This window comes from Strongylocentrotus purpuratus, unplaced genomic scaffold (assembly GCF_000002235.5).
Source record: "Strongylocentrotus purpuratus isolate Spur 01 unplaced genomic scaffold, Spur_5.0 spur5_scaffold_15, whole genome shotgun sequence".
Taxonomy (NCBI): Eukaryota; Metazoa; Echinodermata; class Echinoidea; order Camarodonta; family Strongylocentrotidae; genus Strongylocentrotus; species Strongylocentrotus purpuratus.
The window spans coordinates 30641507-30665070 of record NW_022145600.1 but is presented as its reverse complement, the minus strand read 5'-3'; the positions used below and the strand labels follow the sequence as shown (position 1 = coordinate 30665070).

Genomic DNA, 23564 nt, shown 5'->3' with positions numbered 1-23564 from the left:
ACAGTGTTTTTTTTAATTTCAAACGATGAAGGGATTGATTTCATTTCACTATGTAAAAGCCAATACGAACCTTGAGTTTCTTTGCGTGTGCCCTGACATGTAGAAGCTCACCGACACTGTCTACGAACCCCTGGTAATGGAAGTTACACATCCTCTCGATGTCCCTGTCATGGTCCGCGATGCGAGCTTTGAGATGCTCCCCAAACTCCTGCTGACCTTTGCCATCTTGGATAGCTCTGAAAACACAACAGGTAATAGTGATGATTAAATTGAATTTGAAAGAAAAATAAAAGGAGAGACCCTAGGAAAGACATTAAAAAAAAATCAAATGTTGGTGCAAGACTTATTACATGACAAATACATGTACATGTATATAACTTACCGGTATTCAAATTTTAAACATTACTCAAATCTCAGATTTGTTGTTTGTTTTTTAGATACAAGTATATTCGTCATGATCACCAAAATATACTCCTTTTTAATGATTCTACTCCAATCCATACAAAATTGATTTTAAAAAAGCAATAACATTTGGTAGGTTATTAGGGGGAAGATAAGACAAATAATTTATTTCATACTGACTCTTGAAAAAATTCCATATACACTGTAATTGTATGTATAAATTATTATTATTTTCTACTTACAATGTACTACTACCATCACTAACCTACATGTACATGTATCTGATCATGAATAACAATGTACCATTCACATACATGTAACAGGAAATATCATACAAACAAATTACTACACTAATTAATAACTGTGAGTAAATCAAATATCAACCATATTTTGTTACATTATCTCTACTCGTGTAGAATTTATTGATGAGTAGAGTTTCATTTTCACATCCTATGATCTACATGTATGCATCATAGCATGAGAAGTATTGTCATAGTTTTCTCCACTTTTTTTTTCTCTTCACCAATCACAACAGGGTCTCTAAACCCACAATAAAATACATACGTGCACATGTAACTACCTTCAAAGAAAATTTACAATTCTCTCTCAAATATATTAGAGGTGGTAAACAACACAAAATCAACATCAACTGAACCAATTTAGAGCTACATGTACAGTTCATGTACACAATCTGCAACCTATGTTTAATCTAGTTACGCGGTTAGAAAAAAGTTAGAAAAAGACAATCTTTAAAAATGAACCTTCTTACAAAGTGTACATGTACAGTTGTGTACACTGTACAGTATGTGTAAAAATATAACAAATACTGTTTTGGCAAGTACACTGTAAATAAACAAAACATGTACTTTTTATTCCAAGGAATATCAAAACAATTGTCAAAAGTACATGTAGGCTTGTCTGATGTAAAATAAACAATAACAATAATAAAAGAATAATAAAATAAAAAAATAGGTTTACAAAAAGTAATTTAAATCTTTTGAACAGCTGAACATACGCTTAGAAGAGAACCATAAGTTTGAATGAAAAAAATCTCGTCAACAACCATGATTACGAAGACTTCAACAACAAAAAAATCATCTGAATGGACAAGTTTCTTTTTACCCACGAACATTGAGCATAAAAATCCATTCCTCAGCATGAAGCACATAATCAGGCTGTGTAATATGCTTGAAAGCACTAGTTATCCAATATTTCAGATTTGCTAGCATATTTAAGTCATGGTAAATTCCAATAGCAACGATGAACAATTCGTCTGCACAACGTTCCTAAATGTCTTCACGTCACAAGATACAAGTTGTTTGTAAATTAGTTTTTGAATGACTTTAGAAGGATCGATTGAAAAGGAAAGCAAGGCTTTTATTATCTGTTGATCTGACATTTAATGATTTTATTTTGGCTTGACACAATGCTAGCTTGAGAATTAACAATGGATAAAAGGGGGAAGGGTTAGAAATTAGAATCAACAGACACTGCTGAAGATAACACAACTTCACAAGACATCAAGTTTTTGGCCTTTTGCCCTGATTTTCCAGCGATAAATAAACTCATTCCCTGACTGATCAGATATCATGCAGTCAAGCCCATTTTTCATCAATACAGATCATTAGTTCTTTCGTTGAAACAAAAACTTGTCTGATATGATCTTTATAATTTCTGTTCCTTATCTCTGTTCTATATTTCCTGGTCATGAAATTAGACAACTCTAACAACAGCTGCAGGACTTAGAAAATGCATTCTCTTTAGACTTATCATCATATTAAAATCACCCAGTAAAATATTTGAGATGATATACAAATTGAGAAGACTGAAAACTAAAATGCAAGACAGCTGAATGAACAACCCTACCTGGCCTCAAAAATACCTGGCACATTCTCGCAATTGTTTTATTTTCAATTGAAATGCAAATGAATCTGTTCAAATAAAGATAGAGACTGCATCGCAGAAAAATTAAGAAAAAATGAAAAAAGTAAGGTTACATACCGCACTAGCAAAGAAGCAGCTGTGCTGTAAATAACAGTTGGACAATACAGCATTTTACCTCAACATGCACCGAACCACAAACTGACATTCAGCTTTTCAAGCCTTCACAACACACTAAATTCCCCATTCGGTAATTACGCAGCGCGGCTGTACTGTAGCACTAGCTAGCATGCACTGCACAAAATTCTCCTCAGCCCCACGCACGTATTTACAACATTCACTGAGTCACAGTTTTATTCAACACTTCCGCTGATCCACCTAAAGTAATGTATTTCAACACCCTGGGTAAAAAAAGAAGAAATGAACCTGAATATCTGGCCGACGGAGGTTGAATCAGAGTCTTCGATGATATGAATAAGCCTTTCTCGGTCGTGTTTTGGCTCTTCGAGTGATGCCATCATTTTCGGTATCAACAAACCAGCACCTACATCACATAGATCTAGGTTTATTGTGTGTATTGATGAAGGCTTGGTATAGCTAGGCAGGGCCTAGGGAGGCTCAATACACGCCCAGCGCTTGTGCAGAAAATGTATATGAGAATGTGTATGTGGGGTAAAATATGAGCTAAATTTGACCTGCCGAAAGTTATAATTTATTCAGGGAAGTGGGTTAGGGAGCAAAGGGAGTTATCTTTTCTTATCAGGAGTTCGGTAGATTGAAACCCCACTCTATTAAATCCAACGCAAGTATGATTACATAACAAAAACCCAAATGAAATCATCATGGAAAAGAGATGCTGAAAGTGTTTTTTATACCAGCTACGGTATCGTATTGGTAGGTTAATGCATTTGTACGAAGGCGCCATTTCACCAGTCCGAGTCGCCTGCAATTTCCCCGAAGCAGAGTCGGAGGAACTCTGAAGAGGCGCCACAAATCTCTGCCATGTTCCATGTACGGTCTCGAATGGCTTGTTTATGTTTTCATACCATGGGAAATAGATAGAATATCCCACCAATAGGGTTTATGTAGGGCCTACATAGGCCTATACGTTAAAGACCCGGGTTATAGAGTTAGAGTTAGGATTAGGTTCAGTGTTACTTAATAAGTCTTCAGATTTAGCCGGATATGCAAAGAAAATGAAGGTCTGAGGTTTCTTTTTTTATCAGAAAAAGTGCCAAGAATAGAATTCTCACCACGGGCCTATGATGCCAAAGATAATTACGTTAAACGTATACTGGCGAAGTTTCTCGACTACTGAATCAGTTGGTCACCATTACTAACAAATCTACCAATTTAAAAGGTCACAACTTAGTTAGGATTTCAATTTAACTGATCATAAACGAAAAGGTAGTTTTTCGCCATCGAAGAGAAAATGAAACAAAAGTAGTATATAAGGGAATCATAAAAGTCGCGATAGTCGTATAATTCAAGTTAGTAGAGTAGTTAATTATACATTATGGAAGATACAATGTAGTATAGACTGGTATACGCCTTTAAACGTGTATATATAATTATATACCTGCCTGTAAATATAAAGAATGACAAAAGTACATACCTGTTAACTGGTGCTATCAACTCATCTGAATTCTCTATGTCATCTATGACAACCTCTGTATGAGTAGCAGCTGCCTCCTCGCTAATCATTGTCGCAAATGACATGACAAGTCCAACTTTTTTCCATCGTGCCCCCGCCATTCTTGTCAAAAGAAACCCAAGTATCCAGAGTCCAGAGTCCAACCAGGGCGTACGATCGACACCTCTCTGTCTGCTTTACCTACCCACCGTGGCCCAGGCAGAGAGATTATTGTGTACTTTGTGAGTCGGTATTTACTCAATGTCCCTCATGGAAAAGAGCAATTCGTTCTAGAGAGAGAACAAAAAATCAATGCAGAATCGTACTACAGAGTGGGGACAAAAGTCCACAATATCATTGCTTTACATTTTCCACTTCACTGATTCTGCTGAACAAAAGCTCTCTGCATGCTTGATCCATTCCAAAACTACCCTGGTAATACTATGTTCGCATATTATAGGTAGAAGAATGCTGTATAGCGTGTATAGGAGGTTTTTTTTTTATTATTTAAAAGAGAGCTAGACTCTCGGAAAACGTTGTTGACACAAAAATCGATTGATTGGAATAAAACGCTTGATGAGGAAATACCATTTGACGTAAACACAACGGTGGTAAAACGCCTTTAAACACGGAGTCCGCAATTATTGACCAACGATATGCATAATAATTCGTTGTCAGCTGCAAAAAAAAATAATCCCTGGACTACTGTAGTTTCAGGGAAAGCCAAATTACTGCGATAGAAGGAGGTTGAAATGGTTCTAAATAGATGCGTTATTGTATGAACAGATTAAATGGCATCTTTTGGGTGTTTCCCATGTTTCTTCGTCAACGTATCCATAAATAACTGGAGTGAAAACAGCCTTCTCCTTCTGGAGAGAAAATAGCAAGCCCAGTCTTAAAAATATAGTCATCGCTGCAAGTAGATTTGTAAAGGATGCCGTTCATAGTGATAGATTTCTTCAGAGACCCCGGCGTGAATAGGTTTATTTCACAAAAAAACATATATATTATTGACAGTCACCGCTATTAACCAGTAGCTATTTTGTAAAGCATGACGTCTAATGATAGATATTGTAATGAATTATTCAGAGACGCAATGAATAAGTTTATTCCTGGCTTATTCCATGCACTGACTGCATTAATGTGCAAGGACTCTCATCTATACGTGATTTATAGCGAGGTAAAAAGGCTTAATTTATAACACCAATCAAGTCTCCTTAATTGGCGGAACGAGAAACAAATTGCATCAACCAGTGGCATAGCATGGTTTTAGCAATAGAAGGGGTGTTGGTATCATGGGCGGGTGGGGGGGGGGGATACCGGTCATACGTCTTGTAAGTTAATGAAATGCGAAAGAAGGAGGCAGTCGACTTGAGCAAGGGTATGGAAAGGGTGTCACCATCTTCTTTTAACCATACACCTCCTTTTTTTCTCCCTTTCTTTCTTTTTTCTTTTCTTTCCTGCTTTTTCTTTCTTTCTTTTTCCTTTTCTCCTCGATATCTTAATTTCCCTTTAAATAATTTCCCGCTTTTCTTCGAGGGAGGCCTGCAGGGCACCCCAGCTCCCTAGTATCTTCGCCATTGATGTCACCGATCAGTTTAGAAATGAAAGGGTGTGGTCATATTTAGTGTCAGCGTTGCAAGCGAGACTTTATTCTTAAATGATAAGCTCCAATATAGGGCCTACAGAGACCTCTTGTTTGTTTGTTTGCTATCACGAATAATAATAATAATAATAATAATAACATGTCTTGTTTACCTCATCAGTATTCACACTGTTCTCCCTGAGGGCCCTGTAATCATATTACAGTACAAGATTTATTGCTTTTTCGTATCCCAAAAAGTATTACACTGAAATGTATTACACAATTTTGTGTGAAAGTATACATAAGCTATAGTGATACAAAACATTGTTTAAATAACTAAAATGACCTCTTTTGCTTTCTCAAAATACGACTTTGAGATTTATGATTAATGTTTTATACATGTATTGGCAAAAGAATGAAATTAGAGGACGGTGGGATAGGATATAACCCTCAAATCAGTGACAATGATTAGATAATGGGGGAACTTGCCCCTGTATGTCTTTCTTGCTGCCTACACCATCATGGCTATGATGGTATTAATAATTGTCAACAAAAGGTATTACATGTATTACAAAACCACCTCACTTAAATGTAATCACAAAAGCGCAATCTGAGTATCATAAGCGAAAAGGAAATCTATATTAATCAGCCTCCCATGTGAGTCGCAGAATGGCCTTTGAGGTTCAGAATTTTTGTTTTTTAATGCGGAAATCGAAACATAACAGATTTTATATACATATTGCTGAATTAGTTTTAAAGGAAAATCCAAACCCATTGGACAAATTAATACTCAAAATAAAGCAGATAAATCAGAGAAGCGGACAGGTGAAAGTTTGCTATTTTCGCTATTATGTTTCTCTTCCTTTTCTGCTTTCATACACATAAACTTAATAGTATTACAAAGGTTGGATTGCCTTTTCAGCAACATTTAAATTCAGCTGAAATTCCAGATCAACTCTTTAAGCACAAGAGTTTTTAATCGATAACGACACTGGATAGCAAATTTCTGTATCTCGAAATGCTACACATAAAAAACAAAACGAACGAATATCTAATGTCCATTTTTATCTTTAAAAAAATAATATTAACTTATCGTTCCCCTACAGAAAGTATATATGAATACCAAGAATGGAATGTAAATAAAATGATGCTGTGGATTGTTTTAGATCATTTTGTCCCCACATGTCTTTTTTTTCCCCTTTTAATCTTCTTAATGCCATATCTTAAATATTTTTAAACACAAGCTTAAACTATTCTATCAACTAACGAATAAGTAACCCCTTTTACCATACCTTTGTTTATTAATTTGTTTGTTTGTCCCTTTCTATAAGCTGTAATGTTTTTTTGCACTGACCTCATATTCCATTTCCCAACATTTGTCTTTGTGTTTTATGTCATATAACCTTCTATTTATTTCAATGGATTTAAAGTACATGCCTAATTGGATTGAATAGGTCCAACTTAAGTTTGGCTTTTAAAAAAGGCTCGTACTAGCGTCAAACACAGAATAGCTGCTTCAGCCCGTTGCTTGAATGATTTCGCGGTGAACCTCATGCACAGGCTCCGTTGTTTGGAACAAGTAACCCGGAGTACAATCGAATATGACTCTAGAACTTCGGTAAGTAGAAAGGAAATTTTTAGGGGTCATTTCAGCTTGCGCCTTTATCAAGACAACACGGATTGACAGGAAAGCGGAAAGCCAAATCAGTTATTTGGAAGGGCATAAAAGTCGACCCTATACGTTACAATCAGTAATACGGAAAAATAATCATAGGTCTATTATAATGGCTGATGAACACAACATTGGGTGAACATGTGTATGTTAACCCTTACTGTACTGGGGGGGGGGGGGCCTGGGAGGCCCCCCCTCGACATTTTCGGAGATCGCGCCGAAACCGCTTGGAATTTTGAATTGTCGTTTCATGACTTTTTTCCCTCTAGTCTTGCGCACATTTTGATACCATTTTCGTCAAAATCGGATATACCTGTAAGGTATTACATAACAATTAGTATGCGCATGTCATCAAAAAAGTGCTATAATTGCATATATTCACGTACAAGCAGAAATGTGAAGATATGAATTGATATCAAATTGCTTTTATATGTTTCTCAGAGTAACTTGATGTATTCCAGAACAAAAGAATACATTAGAAATAAAACAATAGATATAATAAGAAATAAAAAACAATAAAATACATAAGAAAATAAATAGTTGAAAATCGCATCAAATTGGCATAAATTATCATTATTAATTACATCAAATAACTATTTTGTGTTAGAAAAGATGTTTCATATGAATAATGAGTTTCAACATTCAAAAAGTGAAGTCTGACAATTCTTGTAATGATTCTGGTTCCCTAAATGTAGTTCCAGATTTGATATTCATGAATGCGTAATTTGCGTATTCATAATTTATGCAAATTAACCTATGCATTTTCAAATATCATAAAAATAATGAAACCTCATGAATTTGAGATGAAGGAAACATTAATTCAATACATTTTCAAGATTTTTCACAAGTCTACGGACAAATATGTAGAGTTTTCTGTAAAATGCATAAAATTAGCATTTTGCATAATTAATTAGGCTATAACGAGAAAAATTTGCATATTAGGAAAAAACTAATTATACCATCTTGTTCCTTACCTAAATATCTACAAATATGCAAATTTTCGTGTTCATCGGACATTCGACGGCCGAGATCATAGGGGGGGGGGGCCTCCCAGGCCCCCCCCCCCCCCCAGTCAGCGGGTGCTCAAAATAGCCCAGTACAGTAAGGGTTAAACAGAATACAAGCAGATACAATGTATTTTTTATGCGAAAAAAGAAAACATTGCTCTTTAGAAATATAAAGAAAATAATATTTATGAGAGGGGACCCCCCCTAATTTTTTTCGGGTGGGGTCTATATAAGCAGCTATGTGTGGCTACATTTCAGACTTGTATTTGTCAACGATCCATTTCAGGATGGTGACCCCACCCCCCCCCCCCCTTCTTCATACTAAAGCTGTGAAAGTATTTGATTACCTAGTAGTAGCCTACAAACCAAAGTACAAGGTACAAATTACATTACTACATCACATCGTTATGGTGTGAATGTATATGCCTACTCCATCGTCGTTGTACTGCATGATTCAGCACTATTACCGTATTGGATCGGAAGTAATTATTGTCTTCTGGTCTTTCCTGACAAGATAAAACATCTTTAAATAAATTTGGTCCTGTTTAAAGGTGTACATGTCACGAAGATCTTCCACGGCATTTACTGATTGTTCGTTCGTCCACTCAAGACACCAAACCGCAACAAAGCAAGATTTAACGCCCAGCACCTTAACAATGGATTATGACAAGTTTTTGACTCGACGGGCAGTGCTGTCACAACCGTCACCTATCCGCTTGTTCCGTAAGTATCTGGAATATCACTATTACGAAAATAACATTATGCAGTTTCAGCACTTTTATAAATAGTTTCTTTTTATTATTGACAATTGTCATTGATAAATATGATGAGTACACACGTAATACTTTCCGCAGCCGTCCATTGCCATCTACACCAGGGACATTATCTAGGACAGGCCTGGTTCTCTAACTTTTCGCTTGACGGTCCAGATGTGATTTCCATTCGCCCGAATACTTAACTAGGTAGAACAATGTACAATAATTGTATTGATTGCTGGAAAGCCGAGCCCGGCTCAAACATTTCTCAATTTTGTTTCAGACTCGGAGAATCCACTCCTTGATTTACAGTAATGGCAATTGTATACTTAAGAAAATGAGGCTAGATTTACACGTAGGTCTTTTGATCAAAGGGGAATTGCTACAGTTTTTAAAGAAAGCAGAGCTACCCGGGCCAGTCCTTGGAGTAGAACAATGAATTTTCTAGAATTTGATGGATCAACACCATACGACTTGTCTCGGCTGTCGCACAGGTTTATTATCTTCAAGACCCCCCCCCCCCAAAAAAAAAAGTGTATGAGAGAGGCTTAAAGCAAGAATAATGTACAGTTTCTCAGCACAACATGGGCATCGCCATTTTCTTAATAACGTGAAGTACTGTGTGAAGTCGTTTATAAAGTAAATGGCCCGAATTCACAAAGCAAGGTTTGAGCTCAGACCAAGGTTTGACCTCAAACCTCCTTTTGTTATTTACCAGGTTTGTAAATAACAAAAGGAGGTTTGGCGAAACAAAAGGAGGTTTGAGGTCAAACCTTGGTCTGAGCTCAAACCTTGCTTTGTGAATTCGGGCCATTTACTTTATAAACGACTTCACACAGTACTTAAAAGTGACCTCTTCGGGGTCATGTGCCAGAACTCAAATTGCATAAATAGGTTGGTGCTCTTCTGGGCTGAAGGTCTTTATAAATTAAATGAAATTATATTTAAGTATTTTCAGCTGTAATTTTTCATCATTGAAAAGTAAAGGTTTGTTATTGATTTAAAAAGTCGTTCCAACTAAAGCTTGGTGCATGCACAACTTCAACTGATACGCCACATTTTCAAGAAAATGGCTGCGCCCATGTCATGCTAAAAGGCATCACATGATGCCAAGAATATCTCCATTAAATTTGTACATAATATCTCTTGTACATTTTCGTGAGGGATATTGTACATCAAAGGGCAGGAATACATCTCATTTTCCAGAATACCTACACTTATTCTTTGGGGTGAGGTTTCCTGTTATGGAAATTTTACCAACGGAAAGCCTCCGATGCAGGAGCCTCGTTTCTCTAACTTGTTTGACTCCTACTCTCCACATTGGATAAAGAAAATTGATCTTTTTATATATAGGGGTGGATGTAGCCAGGAAGGGGATTAACATTTACATACTAACGTTTAAATATTGATATTTAAAGATTCATACTATTAAAATAAAAGGCGTATGATCCCCCAGGTATGACTGTTTGTACTGTAACACTGGCGTAGCATGGATCCATCCATTGAGGGGCATTGGCACGGTGGGGGGGGGGACCTGTAAGTAAAAGCACAGTGCCCCTATACCTCCCTTGTAGCTGCGCCATTTGACTTTCACCACCAGTGTCTCTTGTCATTGATCACCTTCGATAATTACTTCCGGTTGACCGTTTAGATAAGATGGCCCTGGAGAGTTCTGAACCTGTTATTAACATGGTCCCTGGATCACCTAACGATGATCGGACGTATCTTGTTGGAGCAAAGTTCAATCTCAGGTTCGTATAATTATGAGACCATGGACGTTTTGACCTGCAAAGAATAGGTCAATGATGAATCTTACTATTACTTTATTGTTTCCAAAATGTTTTCTCGGGTCTTTATCATTATGGGACTCACAATATACCATGAATTTCACAATTGATTGTTTCCAAAACAGAATTCGTCGGTTTAGTCTAGCCAGAAATCTTGTCTTGCGATAACAGTGTGAAAGAAACGATGTGAAAGAGATTGGAAATGGCTGATCATGACGCAAAGATGTGGCATGAAAGTTGTGGTCGACCAGCTAATTGAGCTGTTACTTGTCATATTTCGAATATGAGGGGTATTGAAGCACAATTCGGTTCAGGGGACATTTTTTCCATGATTCTCTTCCACGCTAACATAAAAAGAACAAAAAGTTCACACACACATTTGTGTCCACCTTTCCCAGAACTCGGCTTTCTCTGACCCTATATGCATTTGACGAAATTGATCCCGGGGTGATTGATGCAGGAGCAATTTCTTTTCCCAACTTTTTGGGCCCACCGACAGGCCATTTTATTGAAAGTAAATCTCTGAATAACATATTTGAATACAATGTACAAAATAATTAATATCATAATACTTCAGAATAATATATACATAATGAATATCAACCACAATAAGCGATGACTGAAAGCAATCCATATTGTTAATAATATAAATATATAGAACATGGGAATCAAAACTATTTTTAAAAATATTATTAAAAATGAGCAAATGTTGTGTCTCGTAATGGTATGTTTTATTTGTTCATTTCAGAGATGGAGCAACAATGGAGTTGGATGAGTCAGATATGAGAGTAGCCCAGCAATATAATCTTTCTGATGGGTAACCCTATTTATTCTTATCTCTATAATCACTTAAAATTATGTACAGGACATGGAGGGAAATAATCACGAGAAGGTGTTTTGTTCGGTAGTATAGTTGGTATTTAAAAAAAAAATGTAATGCTGATGCTGATGATGATGCTGCTGATGATGATGATGCTGATGATAATGATGCTAATGGTTACGATGATGATCGTAACGATGATAATGATCATAACGATGATGATGTTAATGATGATGATTACGATAATGTTGATGATGATGATGATGATGTATTACCCCCCCCCCCAAAAAAAAAAAGAAAAGAAAAGAAGAAGACATCCTTTAAATGCTTGACTGCATTATCAGGATAGCTCGTCTAAAACAGGATAATAATAACACCCTATAGTATCCTCGGGATAAAGCGCGTATACTAACCTGACTAGTGGCAGTGAAATGATTTTGCATATTTTTGGTCTAAGTGTTGTGGTCTAGTGGATATGTCTTTGTACTGTGAACCACGAGGTGCGGGGCTCGAAGCCCTGCCCTAGCACTATAACGTCCTTATAAGTAAGATATTAATCTACATTTGCCACACTCGACCTAGGTTTAGTAAGTGGGTACCTGGTAGGATTTATTCCTTGAATCCACCTTGAGCTCTATCGTTGCTGGAGCTAGACGGGTTTGGAAGCGCATACAGAGATGTTATGTGATATGCGCTATAAAGAACGGAATGTAGAGGTGTCGTGGTCGAGTGGATATTTCACCGGACTGTGGATCATTGCAAGGTCCGCGACTCAAGTCCCGCCGCGGCACTTATGTCCCTTGCCATGGCATTAATCCACATTTGCTACTCTCCACCCAGGTGTTAAATGGGTACCCGGTAGGATGCAAAAGTTAATGTGGTTGGATTAGCGAGTGGCGCTTGTAAAATGGGAGTGGAAAATGTACATACATTGTGTTGCGGGTAAGCCTGAACACGACGACCGGCGTATTATGTGTTGCTCCTAGAAACAAAGTATTAGGCGAATTATAAACTTGTGATCTACTATCATTATTATTATTATATGATTATTACATTGACAGGATCATCCCGTTTCGTGAATGGTTGACAGAGCTGACAGTAAAGCTGCATCATCCTCCGACCTATGGGGATGAGAACAAGGAGAAGGCACTGAGGGTTATCGTGAATTGTGGAGGGATCCAGGGCATCAGTGGAGTAAGTACGAAAGAGAGAGATAGAAAGAGAGAGAGAGAGAGAGATATTGAAATCATAGAGAGAGAGGGAGAGAGAGTGAGAGATAGAGAGAGGAAGAGGGATCTACAGAGATAGCAAGAGAGATATCAATCACAATGATAGAGAGAAGAAGAGAGAGAGAGAGAGAGGGGAGAGTGGGAGAGAGAAGGGGGAAGAAGGATGGTGGTGGTATGTGATGATGATTGATGATGATGATGGTGGTGATGTTGATGGCGATGATGGTATGATGATGGTGATGATGATGGTGATGATGATGGTATGAAGAAGATGATGATGATGATGATGATGATGATGGTGATGTTGATGGCGATGATGGTATGATGATGGTGATGATGATGGTATGAAGAAGAAGAAGATGATGATGATGATGATGATGATGATGATGATGATGATGATGCTGTTGCTGCTGCTGATGATGATATGGTACGATGATGACGATAATCAGGGAGATAGTAAAGTTGCTGATGATCAACGTACGCCATTTTAAACTGGTTTTGACATTTCAATACCCTGATTGCCAATTCGAATAATCTATATCACTCATTATATCCTGCATCAAAAATTCGTTGGCTTCTGATTAGTTGAGAGCTCGTCACAAGACCAAAAATATTTGAGCTATTTTTAGAAAGTACTATATGAGAGTACTATTTTGGTCTACTATTTGGGAGTTGAAAAAAAAATGTGATTTTTTTTTTTGAATTGAATCAATTTTTTTTTTCAAATCTTAATTTAATGAAAACAAAATATTTTAAATCTTTTTAGATAAAATTTGACATTTTTTTTGTTCTAAATTTTTTTCTTCCAAAAAATATATATATATATTTAAAAAAAAAAAAATTTTGTGATGCAGGATATAAAACAAATATACCATGCCTTCTATTCGAAGTACTGGTTAAACTATGGGCCTCGGTGACTCCAAAAGTACCATTTGCTTCGGGGCTGCGCCCCTCAGCAAATAGTACTATTGGAGTCACCTCTTGCGCATAGTTTTAACCAGAACCTCTCAAGGCAGTGTATATTTGTATAATATTTTTGTTTACTTTTTTACTTTTATTTAGGCTGTGTCTGTTTTCGTGAACCCCGGTGATAAAGTTCTTGTCGGCGATTACTTCTATGCTACATTTACAGAAATAGTGAGAACAATGTTGTCAGAATCATACAATAATTTAATTAGTGGCCTAGCGTGTGTCCTCCGATGGATAGGGCATTTTAGAAATATTGTAGAAATTGGGGGGGGGGGGGGATCTACAGCATATATTAACAGTTATAACTATAGAACTATGAATAACTACATGTATATCTATATAATCATAACTATATAACTATTATTATTATTATCATTATTATTTTTATTATTTTATTTGTCAAATCAAGTCACATAAATAATAAACATGAATTAAGACAAAATCAATATATATAAATATATTGCAATAGCAGGTGCGTCCTGTCAAGCTGCCCGGGTATGGAAAAATTTAACCAAATTACTATGATCCGCAGACTATAAATACAACTACAACTATATATATATAACTACAACTGCGTCATCTCCCCGATGATTGCATGAACGTGACTTACTTTAGCACGGATCAAATTCAAGATCAAGGGAAATATTCAGTCCTAATTCAATGTCTGTTACGGTCATTCCTCCGATAAAATTTGTAATATATGGGACGCAAAAATGACCAAATTCACGGACTTGCCCTTTTACCTGCCCGTTTCACATTTTTCTATCTCGTTAAACCCCGATTCTGTGAAGCTACGACGTAGTGAGGCAGTGACTATTTCCTTGAAATCTGAAGAAGATGGACTAAACATCGAGCAGCTTGAAGAGATACTCTCTCAGTATGATCCAACTGATCAACAGAAATGGTGAGAAATAATTAAACCATCCCTTAGCCAGCCCCCCCCCCCCCTTTTGGTGGGGGGGGGGGGGGGAGGGGGGGGGGGGCGAGAGGGATGATGGTAAGCTTGTAAGCAAACTTTACATACATAAGGGGATTTAGCGTATACAGGTGACATTATATCCAGCGTCAAAATAGAAAAAAATGAAAATATTAAAGCCCCCTAATCCATCAGTTTAGGTTTTAGGTGACTGAATGCGGAATGACACCCTTAAACAGATTTAAGATGGTAAGATGTAAATAATGGTTGCAAGGCTCTCAGGAAGAACAGCACTGATGCTCGTGAGGCTTTTTGGTTAACAAAATTATTATCATATCTTATAAGATGATGACGTGGATCCTAATAAAATGATTGGTTGAGAGCGTACACGTGACCAGGCTTTTATTTTACCTAACGCGTAATTTGGCTAATGACCGGTCATTAGTAAAATCATGTTATACAACATAATTTTATAAAACAAATAAAACATAGTCTTATAAAACAAATGATACAGATCATTTTGCTCGGGTATTAGTAAAATTACCCACACCCGGTACCTTCAAAACAGTCGAAACAGACTGTTAGACTGTTTCAAAGTTACCTTGTATGGGTAATTCTTACAAATTTATATTCCATTTCATAATACTTAGAATGTTAAATAATATTTTGCAACCATACTGCAAGCTTCTACTTATTCATTTGATGTTATTTCTATGTCAGGTGTGAGAGACCTAAGGTGCTGTATACAGTACCAAACGGCAACAACCCAACGGGAAAAACAACGTCTTTGGAAAAGAGACGAAAGATATACGCCCTCGCACAGAAATATGATTTTATCATCATCGAGGATGACTCCTACTATTTCACGCAGTTCAACGAGGTATTGCGTTTCTCTAATCTTATCAATATCTCTCAGTATTTGTAAATGTTCTTCTTCAATTCCCTTCTCCCTTCTCATTATTTCCTTTCTCCTTCTTTGCCTCCTCTTCCATGCCTCCCCTTCAATCCTCTCTTACTCCTTTTCTCTCATCGTCATTATCATCATTTCTTCTTCTTCTTCTTCTCCCTCTTCCTGTTCTTCTTCTCATTATTATTACCATCCTCATCCTCATCATCATCATCATCATCATCATCATCATCATAATCGTCATCATAATCGTCATCAGCACCATCATTGACTTGAAATGTTCAGATATGCTTTTATAAAAAAGTTAAGAATAATAACGCCGATCGGTTCAGTAAATGGTCAGGTAAAGGTGAAGCTTGCGCCTTTCGATATGATGTATGAATCCTCAATTACCACGTCCTTCGGATAGGACTTAGTGAGCTAGGTCTACAGGCAAGATACTGTTCATTATCACAATAACACTCACAAATAAAGTTGAATATAAACATGCAACGATTCGTCACTTATCTAACGACTCATATCTAATGACTCACATAATATACCTTGGTAATAATCACGGTATTACAAGCATTGTTTTTCTTCTTCTTCCTTTTAGCCTCGAATTCCGTCCTACTTATCTTTGGATGTTGACGGCAGAGTTATTCGGTGTGACAGTTTCTCGAAAGTGATAGGTGCTGGGTAAGTATAGGCCCACTAAGTAATCACAACCAAAGGCGTAGCCAAGAATGTTCACCAAAGGGGGCACATTGTGTCCACATTTTCTGACAGTTTAAAGAAAGGTACTCAACCAAACAATATTTCAGAGCCATTTCTATATCTCAAAAGTCTATAGAAAATAGTAACATAATGCAGAAATAATAGCAACAACAAAAACTATTTGAAATTTCATGGGTTCATAATTATGTACCCCCATAACCTACTGAAATCGCCTCTACATTACATATTACGAGGCAGCTCAAATTAGATCATTATAGATATAAACAAATGACACCGACTTTTATCTTTGGAATTGATGGTTTAGTTTGACTGTTTTGAAATGAATATTCGTTTACAAGTAAAACGACAACGTCTTGTTAGTTGTATAGATCATATAACGTTAAGAAAGTCAATAGAATAGCACATAATTAGTAAGACTTCCTGTCATTTAAGCAGGCACGTAGCACGTAGCCACGGGGAGGGGGGGGGGGGGGGCATGTGCCCCCCAAACAAATTTCCAAGATCGGCTGAACTTTTTTAGACCCCTCCCCAGGACGTCGATCGATTACAAGTCATGTATGTGTCCTTCCCCCCTCCCCCCCCAAAAAACATCAAACTCTGGCTACGTGCCTGCATTTAAGCCATCAATCAGCGGTATTAATTTGATTTGTAATCAGGTTCCGACTAGGCTGGTTGTCTGGACCTTGTGCACTAGTAACACGTATATTCTACGAGCTACAATATACAGTCCAACATGCAAGCATCTTTGCACAGGTATGTATACGTCAGTTAATAATTTAGCAGAGCTAATTTTAATGACAATGGCAGAAACATGTGTAAAGACTATCCGATGAAAAATACAACTTTATATCAGTGGAAAGCTGAATGAACATAGAATACAAATATAAAGGAATGTTTCATTTTATTTTCAGTATTGCACAAAAGCCGATGAAAAGGATCAAAACCGTGTCGATGTGCTTTATTAGTGCCCTTTTGTGGGGCATTAATCCTCATTACTGTCATTTATGACTTAAGGGCGTAGGTCCCCTATTTGATAAGCATAGAAGCATACACATGATTTAGCAGTCACGCAAAACACACATTTGCAAATTATTATTCAATAAAATCTGAGAATGTATACTTTTATCTAGATCTATTATTTTTAAATTATTTTAAAATAATTCCATAAATTGGGGTAAAACAAAAATAAAACAAAAATTACGCAGTTTTTCATCAACCTTCAACAATGGTACCGGTTCACTTTAAGTGCTATATAAATTCATTTTTTATTATCATTACTATTAATCTGATTAGTTGATAGTCCGATTTCCTCTCATGCATGCCTACGATCATGATTTAATTAGATTAGAAATAATTCGTTCTTTGATAAATTCAACTTTTTTTAATTTTAAAGGTGGTGGTGAATAAGCTTGTGAGACAATGGGGAATAGAGGGTTTCTTACGTCGAGCCGATGATTTAAGGGACTTCTACCAGCGCCGTCGAGACACCGCGGTCCAGGCTGCTACAACCCATCTCACAGGTGCAACTTTATGGATTTTTATTTTTTATTTTTTTATTGAAATATATTTATTCAGGATAACAAGAATCAGATATACATTGTAAATACAAAATCTCTTTTGAGATGGGGTGGGAGTGTAGGCACTGGTGTATTTTAAGGAATGACGGGGGAAGGGGAGAGAGAGAGAGAGAGAGGGGGGGGGGGTTGCTCCTCCTGACGGGATTTCAAACAGGAAATGGGAATACAGGCGTCCTATAGTTAACAAGTTTGGGAATCATTATTTTTTTTGAGATTATGATTGAAAGATTGCAACTGAAAAAGCCCCCCCCCAAAAAAAAAAAAAAAAAAAAAAAAAAAAAAAATGTATATATATATATATATATATATATATATATATATATATATAAAATCGTGTTAGAAAAACATGTTTAGCATTTGGTTTGGGAGGCACCTCCCCCCCCCCCCCCCGTGCTGAGCTATTATGAGACTAAATATGTCTGGATATGCTACTGGAAGTAGGGATGTTATACGATGATGAGGGCATTTCACTTCGCTAAAAATACCTGTTATAGTAAATCTAAATATTTGCTAGAATAATAATGAATAAAAGTAAAAATAAATAGATATTGAATATAAATTTAAGGATACAATTTTTTTACATTTTTGCCCAACCAACGCCATCCCATTCAAATTGTTCCCGTATGTGAGATTGAGTTGGTCTAGCGGTATTTGCACCTGGTCAGCTCTCTGTCTTCGCCTACAAACTGGTTCAGGGAGACCCTGGTTCGAAACAGAGTCACGTCTTTCGGATGGTGACGTTAAAGATCGGTCTCTAGACGTAAATAATCATATCTGATTGATACACGTCTGTAAAAACACAATTACACACACAATACGATCGAAAAGAGTTTCGAAAAATCAACATTCATTGAAATGTGCGAAAATGACAATGACGAATAACGTTATCTGAATATTATTTTTATGGGATATTCAATACACAATTGAAATATTGTCCTTGCGTTAATAATTTTTCGACAATAGGATTTTGTTAGGATTAAAGTTTTAACAATTAAACTTAGTCAACTAGATCTAGCGTTTATTATCCCCCTCTCTCTCTCTCTCTCTCTCTCTCTCTCTTACTATAAATGGGCGTTACAAGAAAGTTGAGTTGCGATCAATAATATTGCAAATTTGTAATTAATCGCAAGACTTATACTTGATTTTGGGGGATGTGCAATATTATTGATTGCAACTTTCTTGCAACGCCCCATAAGTGATGCACCTTCTCTATTGTTACACGCCGTTCTCTGTGTTTGCCAGGACTTGCTACCTGGGTCGTTCCTCAATGTGGTTTGTTCCTATGGATGAAGTTGACAGGCCTTGAGGGAGACTCCACGAGTTTCATCCGTTCCTTCGCCATCAAGAACCAATTTATGATGACTCCAGGAGGACTGTTTACCCTAGAGAAGCGTGGGCCTTGCCCCTATCTTCGGGCCTCCTTCTCACATGTATCGGAGCCTGAACTCGAAGAGGTAGGTCGTTTCGTTAGGGTAGCTAGGTGCCTGAAAGCTGGACAATATGTGAGCGGTACATTCAGCATTAGTCATGCATTGTGGTAGCATTTCAGAGAGGCATTTGCACACTAGTAGCATTTCAGAGACTCACGGAAAAAGTGCCTTTCTGTCATTCTCTCTCTCTCTCTCTCTCTCTCTCTCTCTCTCTCTCTCTCTCTCTCTCTCTCACACACGCACCCAAACGCACGCACACAAGCGCGCACACACCATCACTAACATACGTTTTTCTTTCGTCTCTGTCTGTCTCTCCCTTGTCATCCCTTTCTCTTTTGTCACTCTCTCTCTCTCTCCATCCATTTTTCTTCTTTACATTTCTCCCTCCCCTCTCATTCCCTATCCCTGCCTCTCCCCTTCTCTCTCCCCCGTCTGTCTGTTTATCCTTCCATCCGTCTCTCTCTATCTCATTTGGAGATGTTCTAATAATTATCTTATAAAGGGAAAAATCAATGCACAGTAAAACTATCTAAAACTATTTTACATGTACATGTATCTTCCGTATCCAACTGTCTTTAAAAACAACTCCAGATTTTGTGTGTTTTTATATTATTTTGATCTTCAGAATTTTGAATTAAAAAAACAATTGTGTTGATGTTTTTCAGGGCATGAAGAGATTGGCAACATCACTGAAAGAAGCGTCGGCCCAACAAAATGAAAATGCATGAACACGCAGTTTGGCTTGCTACGGGCTCATCAATCAGAACACCGGACAAACTGATAGAGCGCCCTCTACAAAATATTGATAGTCATATCCCAAGGAGCAAGATTTCACATTCTTCATCATGTTCATGTTTTGAGTGTCTTTACAATTTTTTTTTCTCCATCCAACTCTGAAGCAGTTGTCATTTTTCCACTGCACGACTAATTCAATCGAAGATTCAGCCAAGAATATTACCTCATTATATACAATAACTAAAACATATATCATAAGAAGACTGCGTCAAATGTAATTCTATGAAAACAGGGAATTAAAATTAACTCAGAAATTAACTCAGAAATATCTTCTTTAAAAGTAAACGCTGTGGAATCGATCAGAAAATGTTGATCATCTAGCAATTTTACTACCGATATTCATGTTCATACCTCATTATCTTGTCCATAAAATCCAGGATACTATTATCATTATTATTATTACATATAATTATTGTGAATTATTTGTACGTTTAAACTATATTGCAACTTTCTGATATCTTGAAGAAAAAAACGTGTTTCGACATTCGTTCTTCATGCCATTGTATCGTGTTGAGAAACCTTCTGTTTAACCCTATATTTAATGTAACTGCTGCATCCATTACTGCAGCATCCATTCTTAATTTTCACGAATCATTATTGTTACTTTAATATGAAAATAAATTATTGTTTCCCATAGCTATCAGTAATGAGTAAATCAATTCGGATGTGTGCGGATGTGTGCGTGTGCGTGTATATTGTGCAATAATTGCAAACAATAGCTACTCAAAGCACCTCTTAAAGTGTTAGGAGCCCCAACTTCGCTAAAAAATTGATAGCAAAATTTCACTTTCATTGTATCATAATGTGAAAGAGGATTTTGCAAAGTCCCCCCCCCCCCCCAAAAAAAAAAAAAAAAAAAAATGTGTTTGAATTCAAATATTGATAAAAGAATAAATAATTTGGTTTGGTTTTCTGTTGTGCGCAGAAAACCCCAAATTTGTATTCTTTCTTCAGTATTTGACTTCATACACATTTGTTTTGCAAATTCTTGCAGAAATGTGTTTTTAATGACATCATCTTTCATATAATGATACAATAAGTGATTTTTGCCATCAAATTTTGGGGGCTCCCAACACTTTGGAGGGGCTTTATCAAGGTTTCAACCGTTATGTTGTTGACTGCTATAGTCTCGGGGGTAGCCCCGGGAGTAGTCCTAAACAAGCCAGTCATTCGATTTCGCTGCTGTTCAGCACTGATGTGTACTGACTATGAATGGAATATTGATTCATATTGCCTATGAAAAAAAATATGTTCAGAAGCATTATAAGATGATTATTATCCTTATACTTATTGATTAGTTTTGTGAATAATTTTATATGAATAATTTACTACATTTTTTTTGGGTATATATACTGATAGTGATATAATTACGTGTCAGGTCACGATGAGAGGCTTTTACAGGAACAGGGGTTCGTTTCATGAAATCGTCATGCACACAAATTCGCCGATATCTCAATAAAACGTGTGTTAAACTTAACTTCCAACGGGTTGTCGACGAACTTGAACTTATGACGGTCTCGTGAAACCGGCGCTGCCGATTTGTGTTTTGTGTGTGATCCAAAGGCACTAATGTCTCAGGTTTCTTTCTTGATTTTGTAAACTCATTGTGTTCCTGAAAATGAAATAAATGAAATAAATCAAATAAATTTATATCTAGTTAATCTCGTTTCATTCATTTCAGATGTTCCTATAGTATGACCGATATGATCAAATGACTATACACGTAGTAGGCTGGTAAGATTGGTTCCTAGTTTCTCGTTCGGATTTTTTTTGAAAAAGAAGAGAAAGGGGCTCCATTTTATTTGATATTTGATATTTGTTCTATATTTACATATGCCATTAGGTCGACATCAACACAAATTATGTTCATTCACATTTAGTCCGTACATTCATGCACTACAGAGGTTCTGTAGCCATTTGTTCATGATGAAATTGCGATTAGAGACCTATTAGTCATTTTTTTCCTCCTCCCGTTGTCTATAGGCCTAGATTTGATTTGATTTTGATTTGATTTGATTTATTGGTTTCTGCATCTTTTTTCTTTTTTTCATCATACATTTTCATGAACATAATATGGCTTGATACAATATTTGAAGTGTATATAATTTTATACAGATAATAAACGATATTAAAGAAATATATTGAATTTAAACAAATATATTGAATGCATAATTAACATACATTAGATGCAGGAGGGCTTCAGAAATAAGCAAAGTAGCTTGACGTGCCCGCAGCCCTCAACTTAGATACAACAATACAAATAAAAATAAAAATAGATGTTCACGGATACTAAGTTATTTCATTTAAAAAACAAAAAATTGAAATATAACGCCAACAAAAAAATAGCTGGGGCCTGCTGAGCCCCCAAAACGAAGCAGGAGGATGAGAAATATGAACTACATGTAATTTCATTTCATCCTTATCATTATTTTGAAATCTTAAAAAGAAACTAGCATTTTCATCTTATTGGGCCAATATGATCAAGCAGAAAACAGCATTGCAGTCAGGTTCTGAATTCCCCAATAAATTTGAGATTTAGATTATCAAGAACCGGATCTCGTCATTGCTCTCCACTTGACCTCCAAGATGCGACATGATTGGCTGAATGAATCCTACATCTGACCAATGGTGGAAGACGTTTCATGCTGCTTAGACTTTACGAAAGAGTATGATTTTGGTGTATTTTTGAGGCTATGATTGATTGAAAGCTGAACTGGGGACCAACATGAAGACTTTATCTAAACAGTCTTGAGAAAAGACCACCCATATAGCTTTTTTTCAATGAGAGTACTGGTGGAGTCCATTACACGTATGACATCGATTGTCATATTTCCTGCTCTTCTTACCATCCCCCCTTTTGATGTAAAAGGAAAATAATTACCCTCACACAGTTTTCACACTTCAATCAAACTGCCAGTTTCATTTTCACTTCGAACTAACTTTTGGTCAACGCCACTGTACAATCTATCTCGATAACCATTTGAAACTGAAAGAATTGAGGAGGCGCGATAGCTCAGTCGGTAGAGCAGTGGTCTCGTAATCGGTTCGAAACCAAGGCGATGCGCTAATGCCCTTTGGTAAGGCATTAATTCTCATTACCAGGTCCCTCGGAGAGGTCCTAAAGCCGTCGGTCGTCTGGTTGCTTACTTACAAGCATTAATGCTTTCTTAGCAGTCAGGTAAAATAACCACCACCATTCCAAGGTTGTTGTCTTGTTGATCTGTAATCCTATAAGAAAAAACCCAATGTAGCTGAAGTATATATAAATAATTAAGTAATAAATTGTAAACATCGACAGTAATTATAGTTTTACATTCGTAGATATAAAGGGGATTAATACACGTTTGCCCTATAATAAAGGTACATTATGAAAAGGTACTTTTGATTGTACAAAACTTATAGCTGATTATGACTGTATTCAGCTCATATTAACATTTGTCATGTTCATTCAACAGTTGTGACATCAATGCTTAGAAGGTTCT

At 36.6% G+C, this 23564-nt stretch overlaps 2 protein-coding genes across 8 annotated transcripts in view; one reads left to right on the top strand and one right to left on the bottom strand.

Annotated features, from left to right (window-relative positions):
• Positions 1-4309, bottom strand: part of LOC579409 (exocyst complex component 6B) — a 33356-nt gene extending 29047 nt beyond the window's left edge. For 2 of the 6 annotated variants that reach the window (XM_030986170.1, XM_030986172.1), the window contains exons 1-2: positions 3899-4301; positions 71-236 (exon numbers count right to left, since the gene is read on the bottom strand). In XM_030986170.1, the coding sequence (XP_030842030.1) occupies positions 71-236; positions 3899-4038 (306 nt within the window). In that variant the 5' untranslated portion in view covers positions 4039-4301. Of the gene's footprint in view, positions 1-70; positions 237-2403; positions 2567-2709; positions 2837-3898 lie in introns of those variants that run through there. The other 4 variants (XM_030986169.1, XM_030986174.1, XM_030986171.1 and 1 more) reach the window with 4 other exon arrangements.
• A 4189-nt stretch (positions 4310-8498) lies between these two features.
• LOC579472 (kynurenine/alpha-aminoadipate aminotransferase, mitochondrial) lies at positions 8499-21728 on the top strand. 2 transcript variants are annotated; one of them, XM_030986167.1, is made up of 12 exons: positions 8500-8903; positions 10587-10686; positions 11471-11539; positions 12604-12736; positions 13834-13908; positions 14532-14644; positions 15377-15536; positions 16159-16241; positions 16937-17033; positions 17674-17800; positions 19100-19311; positions 19953-21728. In XM_030986167.1, the coding sequence occupies exons 1-12, from the start codon at positions 8738-8740 to the stop codon at positions 20013-20015; spliced, it is 1398 nt and encodes a 465-aa protein (XP_030842027.1). In that variant the 5' UTR covers positions 8500-8737; the 3' UTR covers positions 20016-21728. The 2 variants fall into 2 exon arrangements, with proteins under 2 accessions (XP_030842028.1, XP_030842027.1); XM_030986168.1 differs by lacking the exon at positions 13834-13908 and having other exon boundaries at positions 8499-8903.
• The last annotated feature ends 1836 nt before the right edge of the window (positions 21729-23564 follow it).

What these genes read in the sequence shown, in the direction of transcription:
- LOC579472 (XM_030986167.1), top strand. Translation starts at nt 8,738, where the DNA reads ATGTCACGAAGATCTTCCACGGCATTTACTGATTGTTCGTTCGTCCAC. An exon ending in GGAGCAAAGTTCAATCTCAG is followed by an intron (nt 10,687 to 11,470) that starts GTTCGTATAATT and finishes TGTTCATTTCAG; the next exon opens with AGATGGAGCAACAATGGAGT. An exon ending in CAATATAATCTTTCTGATGG is followed by an intron (nt 11,540 to 12,603) that starts GTAACCCTATTT and finishes TTACATTGACAG; the next exon opens with GATCATCCCGTTTCGTGAAT.